The sequence below is a fragment of the Ursus americanus genome, chromosome 6, assembly GCF_024610735.1.
Source record: "Ursus americanus isolate L20-20 chromosome 6, mUrsAme1.1.p, whole genome shotgun sequence".
In the NCBI taxonomy this organism is placed as follows: domain Eukaryota; kingdom Metazoa; phylum Chordata; class Mammalia; order Carnivora; family Ursidae; genus Ursus; species Ursus americanus.
In genome coordinates this window covers 56409945-56429675 of record NC_142132.1, presented here as the reverse complement: position 1 = coordinate 56429675, position 19731 = coordinate 56409945, and the positions used below count along the sequence as shown (strand labels likewise).

General features: G+C 34.9%; 1 protein-coding gene across 6 annotated transcripts in view; it reads right to left on the bottom strand.

Annotated features, from left to right (window-relative positions):
• The window catches only part of HERC4 (HECT and RLD domain containing E3 ubiquitin protein ligase 4), a 129858-nt gene that overhangs the window by 3451 nt on the left and 106676 nt on the right, over positions 1-19731 (bottom strand). For all 6 annotated transcript variants that reach the window (XM_087863074.1, XM_045783296.2, XM_045783297.2 and 3 more), the window contains 4 exons: positions 10181-10347; positions 9482-9548; positions 6870-6952; positions 3158-3341 (listed from right to left, as the gene is read on the bottom strand). In XM_087863074.1, coding sequence (XP_087719200.1) covers positions 3158-3341; positions 6870-6952; positions 9482-9548; positions 10181-10347 — 501 coding nt within the window. The remainder of the gene's footprint in view (positions 1-3157; positions 3342-6869; positions 6953-9481; positions 9549-10180; positions 10348-19731) is intronic.

Sequence of the window (19731 nt, the reverse complement as noted above, 5' to 3'; positions counted from 1 at the left end):
GAAAAATGGCTGAAATTCTAGCAATCAATTAACAGATTAATGAGTATGAATTATACTCTGTGAGCATGTTGGTGGGAAATGAAAGGAGGATGGCTAAAGTCTTTTCTTTTTTTCTTTTTTTTAAAAACCTCGAAATGGTTCTGGGGAAATGTGTTCACAGTCCTGATGAAAGAAAGAGCATTAAAACTCAGGAATCATAATCACTGAAATTATAATGAATCACATATACAATGGAAGAAACCAAGGTATAGTAAGTACACTAAAATATACTAAACCATCTTACTAAATGAATGTTTCTATCAATTATATCTTCAAGAGAGGTTTTAAGTACTTACTGAGTGCTCTTCTAGGCTCTGGGAATATAGCAGTGAACAAAGAGACTAAAATCCTGCCTTCATGGTGCTTACATTGTAGTGGGGGGAAGAAGCAACAGACAGTGAAGACAATTAAGTAAAATTTATATTAAGTCAAATTCAGAGAAAATAAAGCAGGGAAGGGAGACAGGGTATGAGTGTGCGGGTGTGTGTATTCACGCTCAATTTTAGATGTTAGCTAATAAAGGTCTTTGAGGAAGTATAAAGACATGAAAGGATGTAAGAGCAAGAACCCTCTTGGAATTATCAAGGTGAAAGGAGTTCCAGGCACAGAGAATAGCAAATAGAAAGGCCCCACGACTGGGCTCAGCAAAGAGGCCATTAAGGCTGAAGCAGTGTAAGTAAGAAGAATGATAGGAGAGGAGGCAAAAAGGACAAACTGTGTAGGATGTAAAGTGTGATGAGAGGCCACTGTTATCATTTTCAATTTAGGGTGATTGGAGATGGAATCCATTCCCACTGAGGTCTCAATGTCATTACAGCTTTCTTCCCTTTAGCAGATCAAGTTAACCAAAAAAAGAAATCTTCAATCTCTTTCCCAGAGGATTTAAGGTTGCCTATCAGCTTTCCTCACTTCTTTGGTTTCCCAGATTTTGTGGCTCTCCCTAGAGTTGTCTTTTTCTGGGTAACAGAGAGAACCTGAGGAGTCTAACAATCCCTTGAGTTAGCTTTGAAGTAGTTCTACTGCTTTTAGCCTAACCATGGATCCTGCCACCACAGTAATATGATGTACCAATTCCTGAGCCTTTTAGAGATTCTAGGGTGTGAAATGGGCTGCCTCTTAAAAACCCTGTCCCTTGGGAGGCTTAGAATTCAATTTTCTTGGGTCTAGTCACTCATCAATTCATCCCTGTATTTTCTGTCTTCCAAAACTATTTTTTTCTCTTGTTCACAGTATTTTTATATTTTTTCTGTGTATTCCCATTTTTATTCCTTTATTGTCACTCTAGTGAGATTCTGGAAAGGAGCAGAGATAAACATGTTTATTCTAGTATGTTTAACTAGAAGTCCTAATTATTTTTAAATTAAAAAATGTGTTCCCTAATTATTACACAGTAAAATTGGCTCATAGTTCTATGAGTTTTAAGCACATGTATTGGTACCTACCACCACAATCAGGATACTGAACACTTCTACCACCCCAAAGAACCCTCTTGTGCTACCCTCTCCCGTCACATACTCCCCTCCACCCCTAGTCCCAGTTCACCACAGTCTGTCTTTTCAAAAATGTCATATACATGGAATCATACAGTATATAATCCTTTGAGACTGGCTTCTTCACGCTCCTTAAGGACTCTGCGTCATCCCAGCTGTTCCATGTATCAGGAGTGTATCCCTTTTTATTGCTCAGGAGTATTCTACTGTATGGATATACCCTAGGTTGGTTTATCCATTCACCCACTAAAGAACATCTGGGTTGTTTCCAGTTTTTGACATGTTTGAATAATTTTAAAAACACTATTTAAAAAAATTGTGGCAAAATACCTATAACAAAGTTTACCTAATCTTAACCCTTTTTAAGTGTACAGTTTGGTGGCATTAAGTACATTCGCACTGTTATACAACTATCACCACCATCCACCTCTAGAACTCTTCATCTGGCTACACTGAAACTCCATACCCATTAAACAATAATGTCCCATACCCCCTTGTTTACAGATTTTTGTGTGAATGTAATTTAATACCTTAGAGTGGAACTTCTAGTTCAGGTAGTAAGTGCATATTTAACTCTATAAGAAAATGCCAAACTGTTTCCAAAGTGGCCATACCATTTGTATTCCCACCAGCAATGTATGAAAGTTTCCAATGCTTTGTACCCTTGTTAGACTTATATTTTGTAATGTTAGCTACCTTAACAATATCTATCTATCTATCTATCTATCTATCTATCTATCTATCTAAGAGAGAAAGAGCACAGCAGCAGGGGCAGAGGGAGAGGGAGTGAGAGAAGCCGACTCCCCTGTTCAGCAGGGAGCCCGACGTGGACCCCAGGATCATGACCTGAGCTGAAGACAGACACTTAACTGACTGAGCCACCCAGGCACCCCTGTATCAAACTCTTAAATGCAAAAATTGTATCAGAGGTTTTCTAGATTACACAGATGGAAAAACTTATTCTTGTGTGTGTGTTGAAATTTTTTTAAATTAACATATAATGCATTATTTGTTTCGGGGGTACAGGACAAAGATGGAGATACTTATAAGTCGAACTTGCATACATCTTTCTCAAAGCTGATATAACCTAGCACTTTCTATTCAATGTTTATCTGAAGAAGTATCTGAGAACTCTTTGTATAGAGAAGGAAAAGAAAAAAGTTATTTAAAAATTCCCAATCTTCTTCCTAAAGATCCCTTTATTGGCTAAGGAACTAGTGATGAAGATCATGGATATTATTTACTCTCTGCTAAAAAATTTAACATTGAGAGTAATCAGAAAAAAAAGAAACAATGATCTTAAGCAATTTGAGTGCTTTTCATAATGGTTTCCCTATGATCGGGCAGAATGAAAACTCAGTTTTAGCTGGGACTTCTATCTGACCTCTGTCATAAATGAAATTTTTCCATACGAAAACTATCACTACCACAAATACAAAAATGCTAATTCATATACAACTAAAATTCATTCATCGTGGAGTAAGAAAGGTACAGTGTTTTCCTGTAAATAGGACAGTAATAGTGTAAAATGGGAAAACAGTAAGTGAGAGGGCAATTTTTCCATCAATAAACCGTATATTCCTTTCACCTTTCCATTAAAACAATTTCATAGATTTGTTTTCCCCTACCTTTTCCAGTTCCTTCCAATCATAATTTGTATTTCCAATAACCATTGCTTGTAGTTCATTTGGCTGGAACAGTTGAAGGACCTTTCCTCCACAGACCTTATGAAAGCCCGCATGAAAAGCATCAAACAAGGAAGCCACTGATTTATTGAATATGTAATCCACATAAGCATCAACAAACTCCTGCCTAGAAATGAAAAGGCACACATGGCACAGAATATAAAAATCTTTTTTTATGGAGAATAGATATGTAGTCTCATTAAAGTTTGAGTGCTCCTGTGTTTTTTGCTATTTATCTTTAAAACTGAGAAAATATGCCCAGGATTCTAAGGGGACAAAGTCTTTATGGAGAAGTTTATTATTCGTTCCATACAAAAATCCGGAGGCATGTAGACTTAATCTACCATTCATAGCCTAATGTAAATGAGGCTATTCCGAGGTGAAACATCATTTCCTAATGGGAAGAATGATGACACAAGTGTCTATCGAAATAATTCTTCAAAACTCGTAAACTATTGAGATTTATTTTGTTTTTATTTTTAAGTAGGCTCTATGCCTAACGTGGGGCTTGAACTCATGACCCTAGGATTAAGAGTCACATGCTCTACCGACTAAGCATGCCATGTCATTTAAAATTTATTTTAAAAACTAAATACCCAAAAGGGTTATTAAGCACTTTTAGGATAATCATTAAAGATTACAAGTACAGTTTTCAAAAGTATGCGCGTATACATATATGTACCCGTACACAAACACTTCTGATGATTTTTCCTGCCTGTTACGATAGAAAAGGAAACTGGAAAAAAAAAAGGGCCCCAGTAATTAGCACTATGGGTTTATTCAATTTGTTCTGTTAGCCGCAAATATTTTATGCAGCTCTCTAGTCAAACAAATAATGAGAATGGGTACCAGAGGATTTCAATATTTTATGCTGTCTTCCCAATTAAAAAAGGGTAATTCTACAAATGGAATACCGGCAAATTTAGTTATCTACAGATAATCTTAGCAAATTATAAAATAATTCTGAAGTGAGTTTACCGAGACAAAAAGGTTAAAGGAGGCCACTGTAATATAAAATTGGGAGGGCCTAAGGAAAAATCAATAGCATATGCTATTAGGCTCTGATGAAAAGCAGCAGATAATTTTGTAATGCATAATTTTATAATTCATCTAATTGGAAAGTGAAATTTATCTGTACTAGTTAAGTGCCTTAAACACAAAAGGCTAAAGTGTTTTATGGGCTAACATTTTTATCTTCAATATTTCCATTATCTAACTAGGATTGGTAATACAAAGATAAAAATTCTTTAAATTATTTCTAAACTAGATAAAAAACTAAATAAGAGACTTTAACAGCAGGGAAAAAAACCTTTCTAAAACACAAAGATTTTCTAAACCAAGATTTTTTTTTTTTACAAGAAAGGATAGTTAGAAAGACCTAAATTTTTTCCCATTATTTTAAAAAAAGCTTTATCAAAGTAAGACATATGCACAGTTTAAAATGTCAAGCAGTAATACTCCTAACAGCCAACATTTACTGAGCACGCACATGTGCTAGGTACTATTCTAAGCATCTTAGAACTATTGCCTCATTTAATCCTCAAAATAACCCCATGAAATAGGTACAATTTATCATCCCATTTTACAGAAAAGGAGAATGAGGCATGGAGACATTCCTACAGTTACACAGCTTCTAAGTAGCAGAACCAAGATTATAACAATTTGGATAAAGTCCCTGGCAACAGCCAATCAACTAGCTCTAAGGAACTGTACCACAGTAGAGAACGAAACAGTTCTGTCTTGCACCTTTAGAAATTCCAGATATTTGAAGGCAAATTCTTAACTTTTTGCTATTCCTTCTGATATTTACCTTCAAACTTCAACAACCTAATTATATTGTTATTCCTTAATTTTCAACTTAAAATATAAGCTAATGAACTGAATAACTATTGTGGAAGGTGAGGATTTACCTTTTATTTAATTGCCCCATTCTCACTTTGTCTCCCCAAAAGCTCCCATTATAACAATTCTGGTTCACTATTCACTAATGTTAACATTTTTATGATTATAAATATTATTCAGAATATTTTATGGTTACCTGCCTTTTCTTAAAAAGAACTTCTGCTTCCCTAATTTGCTACTTCATCCCTAGCTTCAACAGAAATGTCAATCTCCTTTAGACTCATTCAACTCTAGGGAGCATCATATAAGGGAGCATCAACTGTGTTTTTCTCCTGGAGCCTTCCATCCTCTCGATTTCACCCACTTTGGTATTCTCCCTAAACCTACACACTGCTGTTCCTGCAGAAGGAATCCTCTGCCTCTCTTCTATACTGGATCCTATTTTTTTGGGATCCTGTGTCTTCCTCTATCTTGGTTTAATTCCTTGTTTGGTAGAACACATCCTCCTGTAACTTCCTGAGAAAACTGCACTGGAAGTAGATTTCTCTGAGACTCTGGATGCATGAAGATGTTTTTATGTACGCTCACATACTTGATAGTTTTGATATAGAATTCGAAGTTAAAAAATAATTTTTTCCCAGAATTTTGATCTCCAGCTTCAGTGTCATTCTTAAGAAGTTTGATGTTATTCCGATTCTTAATTCTTTGTATATGGCATGCTTTTTTATTTTCCTGGAAGGTTTTAGGATCCTTTTTTCCCATGGGATTTTGAAATTCTATTTTGCCTTGGTATGTCTTTTTTTTTTTTTTTTTTTACTTTCCATGCTTTCAATTTTAAAGGCATGTCTTTTAAGGCATGTCATTCAATTCTGGCAAGTTTTTTGGTACCATTTCTTCAAGAAATTTCTTTCAGTGAATTTTTTTTTTCAATTTTTAATTGAATTTTTTATTTTTAAGCGAATAATTTTTAATCCATACAGATGAGAATACTGATTTCAGTTTCTTTTGAAGTTTTGTTCTTCATCCTGCACTGTTTCTCTTTCCTTGACATTCTTCTCAACTGTTTTGGTTTTTCCTTAAAGGGCTATCAATCTTTGGCTATCCATTCATTTTAAAAGTGAGGCAGTTTATCCAAAGAATCCTCCAATATACACTGTCAAGGGGGAGAAGGGGTTGTAGACTCAATCTGCTTGTTTCCCGTTCTGCCTCTTACCCCCTGGCTGTGCCTAACTGTACTCAAGCCCTAACTGTACTCCCCCCACTTCCCAGCATATCCAAAGTCCCTTTAGTTCAATCTTCCTAGAAGATAAATATCCAATCATCTGCCCAGGCTGGAAAGGGGAAGTTGCCAGGCTACCGTGCAAATTCAAATGGGTTTCTAACTGCTTTTCATAACAGCAATCCTTCTGTTTCCAGCATTCCCCTAAATTCCACACACTTTCTAACACTTTATATTCTCAATGCCCAAGACTTTGCTCAGCAATATAAACTGGCGCATTCCTGGCTTCCCCTAGTCCATCTTATGTAGCAGCTTTCTCTGGTTGGCTAATGTTCGTTACCCCTCTTTTCTAGCTTCCAAAAATGAATTTGCTGTTGTCCCCTCTCCCATCTCTTTGTTTTGCTTGTTTTTGATCTTTTTATCCCAAACTTTAGTAATGTCTTAAAGGGATTTCAGAAGCAAAAGGTGGTTACTTCCTTACTGACCATATCAAAAAATGAGTAAAAACTTAAGGTTGTGACAAGTTTCTATATACAGAAGAAAAATGCCTACGGAATCTTATTACTACCACTGATGCTGCTATAATTCACTTACCGATTTTGTTTGTTAACAGCTGTGTCTGCACCATTTAGAACCAGCTCTTTCACTTCTGTTGCACCAAAGTTTTCAACTGTGATCTATTAATTTAAATTTTTAAAAAAAGTCAATGTCAGACTCAAAACTTATTAATTTTAATAACCTATTATTATATTCTACCTTTCTCTCATTAAATATAAAAATAAAGTTGAAGTAAAATTCTACTACCATAAGCTTATTTGTGAATTCTGCATAAAGCCACAACTAAAAATTTCCATCCTCTGTAGTGGGTTGAAATTCTACCATGACTAACTAATTACAAATTACCAAGTGTTTGGGTAATTAAGAACAGGAAACAGAGTACTTATTACGTGTAAAACTTTTTTAGAATAATCACTACAGGAGTAAAATATTAGAAAGGATGTTTTCCTTGTACACGTGACAGAATCTAAGTGTCAAAATGTATGCAGCCCAGACCAGCTATGCAGTCTTCTCACATGACAGCTACTACTACTGAATTCCTAACATCTGCCTTGTTTGCATTCTTGATCACACGTGGTTTTTCCAGTATGCTATTAACTGGATTTATAAGGACAGTCAATTATTTTGAAACTTTTTATTTCCCTTACTAGTCTGTTGATTTTCCTATTAATATTACCATTCCCACCTTTGTATCTTTTCTCTTTCTAGTCCCTCTTCTTGGAATATTATCCTCTTCTACTAAAACAATTTCTTTTAGTACCACCTATCTATGAAACACCATGGTGGCAGTGGGATGATAAGAAATGAATAAATCCCTGCTGTGGAGTTTACTATCTAATTAAGAAGGAGAAATGTGTTATGTAAACAACTTCTTATATTAAAATAAATTCTATAGTAGAAACATGAACAAAACCCTATCAGACCACAGAAGAAAGAACACTCACTTCTAAGTGGAGAAGTATGAAAGACCTCAAGGAAGAAATGTCATTTGAAAAGCACCTAGAAGGATGAGTAGACTCTCAAAAGATTGAGAGGGGACAGGATTTCTGACTGAGCACAGAGGTTGTACAGGATAGATATGAGAATAAATATCAAGTTCTGAAAATGTATGGCCCTAAAAAACAGAAGATAAGGTATGTGAGAGAATACTGTGTGACATGATAAAACTTGGTATGAATGGAGGGATACAATAAAGGTTGGAAAGAAAGTCATATTACAAATGTTTTTGAAACCCATCATAGAGCTATTACTATGCAAGCAATAAAGAGCCACTAAAAATTTCAGGGAAAGAAATGGCAATAGGAAGGAATGTTTAAATTACCATAGTTCTTGAATATACTAAGCATTCACAAACTTGATTGATAAATTAGAAATTATATTGTTTGGAACCCAATGTTTCAGTCCGTTGAGACAATCAATAAAGATTCAAAGATTATTGATACTGCTGTAAACGAAACTGAATTGAAGAATTAAACCATTGGAAAACCAACCATTCAGTTGAAATGGGGAACTAAAAATTTCAGAGTAAATAGAAGTCCAAGGAGGACCTTTGTTCTAGAAAAAAAAAATTGTTAAAACAAATTCATTTATTTCATCTTAAATCTACCTAATTTTCTTACAACTGTACTATGTGCCAATTCTTAAAATGATCAAAAATGGATAAACTTTTTTGAGGGGGCGCATAATATTTTTGGCAAATTGTGGGATAGCAGACTACGGTATCTGTCAGATTTCACCTCAAGATCATAAAGAGGACTATGGGGGGGGGGGGGACAAACAAATATACAAGGTTTTTAAAATGAAAAGAATAAGAATGCCAAAGGTTTAACCATTTTCCCACAGGTTTAATTTATAATATTCAAATCATTCCATTCTGAAGTGCCTTCTCTCATAATCCTTGCTGATTTTCTCTTCTTTGTCAACTGTCTACTTCTGCCAGATCCTTGTTTGTCAATGGCTTTGCATTTGGATGGGTAGTTATTCAACATCCCTTTCACTGAATTAACAAAATTCTGTATCTTTGACAAGATTTGCAATTTCATTTTCCAAATAACATTCCAACATATTTGCATTTTCACTGTGGTATGTCATTTCAAAAGTAAGACAAATGGGCAAGAACAAATATTAGTGTGAAGCAGAAAGGCATGTATGAGTAGGAATTAATCTTTTAAGTGGTAAGTTCATTACTGAATATTCTAATGTACAATAACCTTTGCTTCTAAACATTCTTGTAATTGCAGACTCAAAAATGAATACTTGAATAAAGAGGTCCTCTTGTATTTGTAAAGGATCTTTAGCATAATGATAGAGCACTAGGCTCTGAAGTCACAGGCCTGGGTATAAATATTATTTCTGGCATGTAATGACTGTTTTCAGCATTCTTCATCTGTAAAATAAGGATAATACTACTAATCTCACAGGACTGTTATGAGGATTAAATGAAATAATGTACGTACCGTGACTAGCATATAGTTAATGCTCAATAAATGTTAGCTAAAGGGTTAAGAATCCCACCCATTGAAAAAAAAAAAACAAAAAATCCCCCCAAAAAACAAAAAAACAAAAAAAACCCACCCCAAATCCATAAGGCACAGCTGTTAAATAAAAGGGATGATGAATAATCAGGCTATTCTGTCTTTCCATCTTACCGTAAAATTAAGACAAAATGTTTCCTCAACGTCATCTTCTGGATAATCCAGTAATTGTTGCATGCTTCTGCAAAACAATATACACGTTTCTTTGAGGTAAAACACTACTGGGTATTTTGACTATTTTGGTTATGAGTAAATATATATTTCTCATTCATTCTTGATAAAAAAATCCTTTTATTAATCTGTACTTTTATTTGTTTCAGAATGGTAGATACACAATGGCTAGCTAATGAACAATTCTGAAGAAAAAAAAAATCACTCTGAGGTTTATATCTCTTCTTTTGAATACAAAGGCCATGTATCCACCCATTTTCAACATTTGTTCTTACTTTATACAATTTTTATTCCATTTTATGTAATAAATAAAAAGAAACTTTACATATTCCAGCTAGGAATGAAGGTAATCAGAAGTCCAAATAAATCATTTAACTACTCTCAGGAAACGTTACCTTCCTAAATTATCTGATATTTGCAAAATATTGTTAAATTACTAAAAATTTAGCAAATGGTTTTATACACGTAAGTCTTTCAGTAGAAAATTTTGGATTTGGGTGACACAAAGAGTTCTCCAATATCAGAAGGGCTTTTGTTTATTTTAGAAATTCAGCAAGAACAAAATACAATTATTCCTAAAAGGAAAGCTTTCTGTACATTTCCCATTCCCTATTAAAACCCTTGTCGCTTTTTGTTACTAACCTCCCAACATCAGGTACTAGTTCCTTCAGATCATCCAAGGATGGCTTCTTTTTTAGCAGTTTCTTATACAAAGCCAAAGGAAAATGGAGGTCCACAATAGTAAAATTATAAATTGCTAATCCACAGATAACACCAATCAAATGGAACAAATCACTGTCTTCAAATGTCTAAAAACAACAGAAAAAAACGGAAAGACGTGTTCTCCAAGTTTTAAAATAATAAATTTTTCTGATGACAAAAACACATACTTGTAGTAGAAAATGTTGAAGATACGGAAATAATGAATAACAAGGAAAAAGCTCATTCTCAATCACATCTCCCTAGGATAGTATCACTATTAGTATTTCTGCACATTTCCATCCAATATATATTCTCTAAGACAAAATAAAGACCTGGCTAAAATCAGACTACATGTATAACTTCACAAGTGGCTTTTGTCCCCAGAAATATAAGCATTTCCACATCACTAAGCATTAAAATAATAAATGAAATGACTACCAGACCATTTAATCTGATTTAAATAATACACATTCAAAATTTAGAAAACAAAAAGCATAAAGAAAATGAATAAATGCCTATAATCCACTCACTCAGAAATGATGATTTAAAAAATATTTTTATGTATTTCCATCCACTGTAAGTTAAAAAAAGAATTCAAAAACACAGTTAAGGTTTTCTCCTTTGCCTAAATCACAAGTGTTTTCTTTTTTTTTTTAAAGATTTTATTTATTTATTTGCAGAGACAGCCAGTGAGAGAGGGAACACAAGCAGGGGGAGTGGGAGAGGAAGAAGCAGGCTCCTAGCAGAGGAACCTGATGTGGGGCTCGATCCCAGAATGCTGGGATCACGCCCTGAACCGAAGGCAGACGCTTAACGACTGTGACACACAGGCACCCCATCACGAGTGTTTTCTTATATCATTAAATATTCTTCTTGAATATGATTTTTATTTATGTAATTTTATTGTATTATTTCTTAAAGTAGGCTCCACAGCCAGCATTGGAGCCCAACGTGGGGCTTGAACTCACGACCCTGAGATCAAGACCAGAGTGAGATCAAGAGTTGGACGCTCAACTGACTGAGTCACACCCAGCGGCCCCACAGAACATGATTTTTAATGGTTGCATATCGCTCTTATAAAACTACCAAGGTCTGCCAAATTAGCTATTTTACTATAGTTGGACATTTAGATTATTAAATCATTGAAAACAATGCTTATTTCCCCCTATCTTTAAAGAAGCGATATATGGTTACAGTAAGAGAAAAACATTTTTTATCAGATTTGGGGCTCCAGACCTAGTTCATTCACTATCTAGCTTCAGTGTTTTCAAAGAGAAAAACAGTATCTCATAAAGTTGTTGTGAGGAGAAACGGGATTAATGTATGTAAAATACTTTTAGCCCAGTACCTACGGCATATGGTAAAGACACAATAAATGTTAGTTATTCCAACTAGCTAGTAATATTCAAAATAAGATGGTATCATTTCTGCATATATATATATATATTAATATTTTATTATTTAGAGAGATAATTTTTTAGAGATTATTAGAGATAATAATTTAGAGATAATAATTTTTATTATTTAGAGAGAGTGAGTACGCAAGTGGATGCATGTGTGAGTGGAGTGGGGGGAGGGGTAGAGGCGGAGGGAGAGGAAGAGACTCTCAAGCAGACTCAGTGCTGAGCCTGGAGCCCCCAGCTGGGCTGGATCTCACAACCCTGAGATCATGACCTGAGCCATAAAACCAAGAGTCAGATGCTTAATCGACGAAGACACCCACGTGTCCCATCATTTCTCCATATATTTTTGTCCATAGTTTGGAATATTTGCTTAGGAGAAATTTTGCTTTGTAAGAAGAATTTTGAAGTCAAATGACAGTTAAGCATACCCTGAAACTGTTTTTGTTCACACCTATTCTAATTTACCCAGACACTTGTAGTCCAGAACGTCTATCTTTCCATGTTTTCATCTATATACACACAAACACACATTTCTGAGTTAAAAAATGATAATTTGGGGTGCCTGGGTGGCTCAGTCAGTTATGCATCCGACTCTTGATTTCAGTTCAGGTCATGATCTCAGGGCTGCGACACTGAGGCCCCTATTGGGCCCCACGCTGGGGGGGAGACTGCTTAAGATTCTCTCTCCTCCCCACCCCCAAAAAAGAAGACAAGAAAACTTGTTTTAGTATGTATTTTTGTCTATTAGTGACACTGAAAATTAGGTATTTGTATTTGTGAAATGTCTCTCTGTATTTTTGGCCCATTTACCTTTTAGCAGTTAGTGTTTTTTTTCTTTGGTGCAAAAAGATGATTTTATTAAAGCACAGGGGCAGGACCCATGGGCAGAAAGAGTTGCTGCTATTAGTGTTTTCTTATATATTTATATTTGAATTCTTCATATACCAGGAGTTAATATTACCCTGTCATATTTGTTACATATATCCCAGTCTGCTATATGCTTTTTAATAATCTTGTTTTAATAATTTTGTTATGCATAAATATCATTTTTTTCCCCAGTGGTCAAATTAATCTTTTTCCTCTGTGAGGTCCTATATTGTGTTTAAGTTTAGAAAGTCCTTAAATAGGACACACTGAATAATGTGTTAATCTCTCTTCCTCCTGAAATCCTTCTAAATGAGAATAAAGGAATAAAAATGATATAAACCCACCAGAAAAAAGAGAATAGGTGATGGTTTTAATATCACTAAAGAGATGTTAATATTTTAAAATCTGAAACATAGATGGATGGCTGGTACCTGATTCAGTAAAGCAGAAGAATCTGAAAACAATAGCTTGTTAAGAGAAAAGCCAATGAGAAGCTAATTTGTACTTTAGGCTGAGGAACTGGAAGTACCAAAAAATACCTTTAAAGTCAAGTAGCTAAGCTAGCTCAGTTGGTAAAACTAAGACTCTTAAAAGTCACAGGTACTCAAGTAGGGCTGAAAACAGGATGAGTGGTAGAAAGTCCCTTGCCTTTCTGGAAAGGATGAGCCAAAGTGGCTCTGGATTCTCAAACAGGTGATACATTAAAAACTAAGGGATCAAAGGGTTCAAGGGGATTAAGAGGTACAAACCTCCAGTTATAAAATAAATAAGACATGGGGATATAAACTGCAGCATGGGGAATATAGTCAATAACATTTTAATAACTTTGGATAGTGACATATGGTAACTACACTTACCATGGTAAGCACTGAGTACTATGTATACACATGCTAAATCACTATGCTATACACCTGAAACTAATACACTACAGGTCAACTACAGTCAATTAAAAACATAATCTAAAAACTTAAAACAAAATACACACAAAAAAACAAGACAGTCGAATGAATGTATGTATAGTTAACAATGAGAATCCTAGCTTCCCTTTCCAGTGTTCAGAACACTACAAGAACACTGGCAGCCAAAGAGTTAAAAAACCCAAAGAGTGAAAAACTATATATGTTGACATTTGAGCTTTCCCCCTTGAAATGCCCATACCTAATCACTCTTATGAATGGAGACTCTAATCATAAACTGTGTGCTCAGGGGCACCTGGGTGGCTCAGTCAATTAAGCATCTGACTCTTGACCTCAGGATTCTGAGTTCAAGCACTGTGTTGGGTTCCATGCTCGGCATGGAGCCTACTGGGGAAAAAAAAAGAAGAAAAAAATATGTATGCCCAAACTAAGTAGCTTTTTAGTGTTACATTCTTAAATGTGAATAAAAAGTCAAAGATCAGAAGAAAAAGACAAAGGAAATAAAAGAAACCTGGAGGAATAATTGGTACTGTGGGGGGGAAAACAAAAAACTGTCAAACAACAAAAAAAGTGCCCAGTATCCAACAAAAATTCATGAGGCATGCAAAAAAAGAAGAAATATGGCCCATTCATAGGAAAAAAAGAAGTCACATAAACTGTTGAGAAACCTGACACTGGATTTACTAGATGAAGACTTTAAATCAACTATTTCATTTTATTTATTTATTTGTTTTGTTTAAGATTTTATTTATTTATTTGAGAAAGAAGGAGACAGCACAAGAAGGGGGAGCTGCAGAGGAAAGAGGGAGAAGCAAGCTCCCTACTGATCAGGGAGCCGTGATGTGGGGCTCGATCTCAGGACCCTGAGATCATGACCTGAGCTGAAGGCAGATGCTTAACTGACCGAGCCACCCAGGTGCCCCTAAATCAACTGTTTCAAATATGCTCAAATAGCTAAAGGAAACCATGGGGGCAGGGGGTGGGGGAGAGAACAGAATAATAATGTCTCATCAAATAGAGAATATCAATAAAAAGAAATTATGGAAAAGAAGCAAGCAAAAATTCTGGAGGTGAAAAGTACAATAACTGAAACAAAAAATTCACCAGAGGGGTATAAGATATTTGAGCAGGCAGAAAAAAGAATCCACAAACTTGAAAATAGGTCAGCTGAGATTATCTACTTTGTGGGACAACAGCAAGAAAAAAGAATGAAGAAATATGAAGAGAGCCTATGAGACCCATGGGATACCATCAACTTGTATGATGATACAAGTAGTAGAGTGCCACAAGGAGGGGAGAAAATGAGACAGAAAGAATATTTGAAGAAATGGTTGAAAACTTTCTAAATTTGATAAAAGACATAAATCTAACACCCAAGCAGCTCCACAAACTCCAACTATGACAAACTTGAGATCCACATTCAGACACATTTTAATCTAAGCGTTGAAAGTTAATTATAAAAAGTACTGAAAGCAGCAAAAGAGAAGCAAGTCATCACATAGAAAGGCTCGTCAATGAGACTAACAGCTGATTTCTAATTTGAAACCATGCATGCCAAAAGGTAGTGGGATGAGATATTTAAAGGGCTGAAAGAAAAAACTGTCAATCAAGAATTTTACATCCAGGAAATCTCAAATAAAGAAAAACTGAGAGAGTTTATTGCTACTGGACCTTCCTTACAAGAAATGCTAATAAGTCCATCAGCTGAAAGGAAAGGACACTACACAGTAACTCAAAGTCATACAAAGAAGTTAAGAACTCTGCTAAAGGTAGCTACACAGGTAAATATAAAAGTTAAAATTATTGTACTTTTGATTTGTAACTTTTTTTCTCTATATGGTTTAAAACTCAAATGTATAAAATAATTATAAACTACATTATCTACATAATGTACACAATGTATAAAGCTGTAAGGTGTGACAACAAAGAGAAAGGAACAGAGTTGTTCTAGGAGCAGAGTTTCTGTATACTACTGAAGTTGATATTAATTCAAACTAGACTGTTGTAAATTTAAGGTGTTAATTTTAACCCCCAGGGGAAGAATGAAGGAAATAGCAGATCTCTCTCATGTGCGTGCTCTCTCTCAAATAAACAAAATCTTAAAAAAAAAAAACTCAACTTTAAATGTAAATGAACTAAATTCTATAATCAAAGGCAGAGACTGGCAGAAAGGATTTTTAAAAAACAAACCATTATTCAACGATAGCTGGTCCCTAATTAACAATGTTTGACATTTTTTGATTTAACAGTGGTGCAAAAGTGATACTATACCAGTAGAAACCATACTTCAAATTGTAAATTTTGCTCTTTTCCTGGGCTAGCAATATATAGCATGATACTCTTATGGTGTTGAGCAGCGACAGTAAGCCACAGCTCCCAGTCAGCCATGCAGTCATAAGGGTAAACAAACAATACTTATAATCCTTGTGCACATAGAACCATTTTATTTTTAACTTTCAGTACAGTATTCAATAAACTGTGATATTCAACACTTGGTTATTAAATAGGCTTAGTGTTAGATGATTTTGCTCAACTGTAGGCTAATATAAATGTTCTGAACATTTTTTAAAAAAGATTTTATTTATTTGTTTGAAAGAGACAGAAAGAGCATGAGTAGGTGGGAAGGGGCAGAGGGAGAGGGAGAAGCAGAATCCCTGCTGAGCAGGAAGCCCATGTGGTACTCGATCCCAGGATCCTAGGATCATGACCTGAGCCGAAGGCAGACACTTAACCAACTGAGCCACCCACGTGCCCCTGTTCTGAGCATGTTTAATGTAGGCTAGGCTAAGCTATAATGTTCAACAGGTTAGATCTATAAAATGTCTAACTTACAATGGGGTTATGGGAATATAACCCCATCGTAAGTCTAGGAAGATCTGCATATGCTGTCTATAAACCTTACTCCAAAACCAAAGACACTAGATTGAAAGTGAAAGTTTGAAAAAATGATATGCCATGTAAATAATAACCAAAAGAGAACTGAGAGTGGCTATACTAATATGAGATGAAATACACTTTAAATCAAAAAGCATCAATTCATCAAGAAGATCAAACATTTACAAATATCCATAAACCTAACAATACAGCTTTTCAGGATATATGAAGTAAAAACTGACACAATTGAAGGGAGAAATACAGTTCTAAAATAATAATTGGAAGCTTCAATATCCCACTTTCAATAACAGGTATAACAATCAGACAGAAGATCAATAAGGAAATAGAGAACTTGAAAAAATTATAAAACAACCAGACCTAACATAGCTACAGATCATTCCATTCCACAACAGAATACATAATTCTCAAGTGCACGTGAAACATTTTCCAGGAGAGACCATATGTTAGGTCAAAAATTAAGCCTCAATAAATTTAAAAAGACTAAAATAAAAAAACATATTTTCAGACCACAATGGAATAAAACTAGAAATCAACAGAAGGAACTATGGAGATAGGGTACGTGTCTGGCTTATTTGGTGGAGTATGCAATTCTTGATCTTGGGGTTGTGGGTTTGAGCCTCACATAGGGTGTAGAGATTACTTAAAAATAAATTCTCAAGAAAAAAAGGGAAAGATGGAGAATTCAAAGATGTGAAAATTAGCACACAAAGAAGGTATCACAATACAAAAACTTATACGATACAGTGAAAGCAGTATTCACAGGGAAATTTACAGTTATAAACATATATATTAAAAAAGAAAAAAATATCTCAAATCAATAACCAAACTTTATATCCTAAGGAACTACAAAAAGAAGGGCAAACTAAACCTAAAGCTAGCAGAGGGAGATTATCGATGAAGATTAAAGTGGAGATAAATAAAATATAGAATAGAAAAACAATACACAGAAGCAACAAAACCAAAAGTTGATTCTTTTAAAAGATCAACAAAACTGACAAACCTTTAGCTAGAATGACCAAGAAAAAAAGACTCACATTACTAAAATCAGGATCCTTACAGAAATAAAAAGGATTGTAAGAGAATACTGTGAACAATATTATGACAACAAAATAGATAATCTAGATGAAAAGGACAAATTCCTAGAAACATACAAACTACCAAACTGACACTAGAAGAACTAGAAAATCTAAAACAAACAAACAAAAACCTCCCCCCCCAAACAACCTATAACAAGAAACTGAATCACTAATCAAAAAACTTTCAGGGGTGCCTGAGTGGCTCAGTCAGTTTAAAGCCTGCCTTCGGCTTGGGTCATGATCTTGGGGTCCCTCTGCCCCTCCCCACGCTCAGGCTCCCTCTCAAATAAAATCTTTTAAAAAACCCCTCAAAATAAAAAACCTTCCAGAAGGGGCACCTGGGTAGCTCAGGTGGTTAAGTGTCCAACTCTTGGTTTCAGGGCAGGTCATGATCTCAGGGTTGTGGGACTGAACCCCATGTGGGTCTCCATGCTCAGTGAGGAGTCTGCTTGGGAATCTCTCTCCTCTTCCTCTACCCCTACCCCTGCTCACATGCTCTCTTTCTCTGTGTTTCAAATAAATAAATAAAATCTTACAAAACAAAAAACCTTCCAATAAAGAAAAGCCTAGGATCAGATTCTACCAAACATTTAAAGAATAATTAATGCCAATTTTTCCTCTTTCAACAAATGGAAGAAGGAACACAAGGAATGGAAGACGTGGGAACATTTTCTAACTCATCTGTGAGGTCAAACTACCATGACACCAAAGACAGACAAAGGCATCACAAACATGAAAAAGAAAACTAAAGACCAGTATCCTTAACAAATAAGGATGGAAAAATCATCAATAGAATACAAGTAAACTAAACAGATTATACACCATGACCAAGTGGGCTTTATCTCAAGAATACAAGGTGGCTCAACATAAGAAAATGCACCAATGTAATACATCACATTAATGGAATGAAGGAAGGAAACCACACGATCATCTTGAAGCAGAAAAAGCATCTGACAAAATCCCACTGTCTTTCATGATAAAAATACTCAACAAACTAGACATAGAAGAGAACTTTCTTAACACGAGAAAAAGAATTTATGAAAAATCCACAGCTAACATCCAACTCAGATCAGGAACAAGAAAAGCATGTCCACTCTTACCACTTGTGTTTGACAGTGTACTGGAAGTTCTAGCCAGGCAATTAGGCAAGAAAAAGAAATAAAGGTATCTAAATTGGAGGGAAAGAAGTAAAATTACATCTATTGCATTTGTGGATGCCATAATCCCATATAAAGAAAATCCTAAAGAAGCCATAAAACCACCTATTAGTGCTGATAAATGAATTCAGCAAAGTTGCATGATGAAAGATAAACATACAAAAAGCAGTTGTATTTCTATACCCTAGCAATGAACAAACCAAAAATAAAATTTATTAGAAAGTTCAAATTATGACAGCATCAAAAAGAACAAAATGTTTACTCAACACCTTCTCCATCAAATCCTTAATGGCCTTTTCTGCAGAAATGGACAAGCTGACCATAAAATTCATACAAATCTGCAAGGGACCCCTAATAATCAAAACAATCTTGAATGAGAAGAACAAAGTGGGAGGACTCATACATTCTACTTCAAAACCTACTACAAAGCTACAGTAAACAAAACAGTGGGTACTGGCATAAGGACAGACATTTATATCACTGGAATAAAACTGAGACTCCAGAAATAAATCCATACCTCCGTAGTCAATTAATTTTCAACAAGGGTACTAAGACTACTCAATAAGGCAAGAATAATCTCTTTAATAAACAATGGTGGGACAACTACTCACATGCAAAGAATGAAGCTGAACTCTTACCTCACACCATAGACAAAAATTAACTCAAAACAGATCAAAGATCTGTAACAGCTAAAACTACAGAACTCTTAGAAGAAAATTCAGGGGTTATAGTCAATGGTTTCTGAGTTATGACATCAAAAGCACAACAAAAGAAAAAAATAGATAAATAAGACTTCAACAAAATTTAAAACTTTGTGTGTCAAAAGATATTACCAAGAAAGTGAAAAGACAACCCATAAAATGGGAGAGAATATTTGCAAATCATACATTTGATAAGAATCTAGCTTCCAGAATATATAAATAACTCTTAAAGCTCAACAGCAAAACGACAATCTAATTTACAAATGAGCAAAGGACTTAAAAAGACATTTTGCTAAAGAATATAACAAATGGCCAAACAAGCACATCACTAGTCATTAGGGAAATGCAATTCAACACCACAATGATATGCCACTTCATATTCACTATACTAATAAAAGTAAATATGTTTTTGAAACATATAATTTAATAAAAAGGAAAACAGCAAATGTTGGAAAACAGTTTGGTGGTTCCTCAA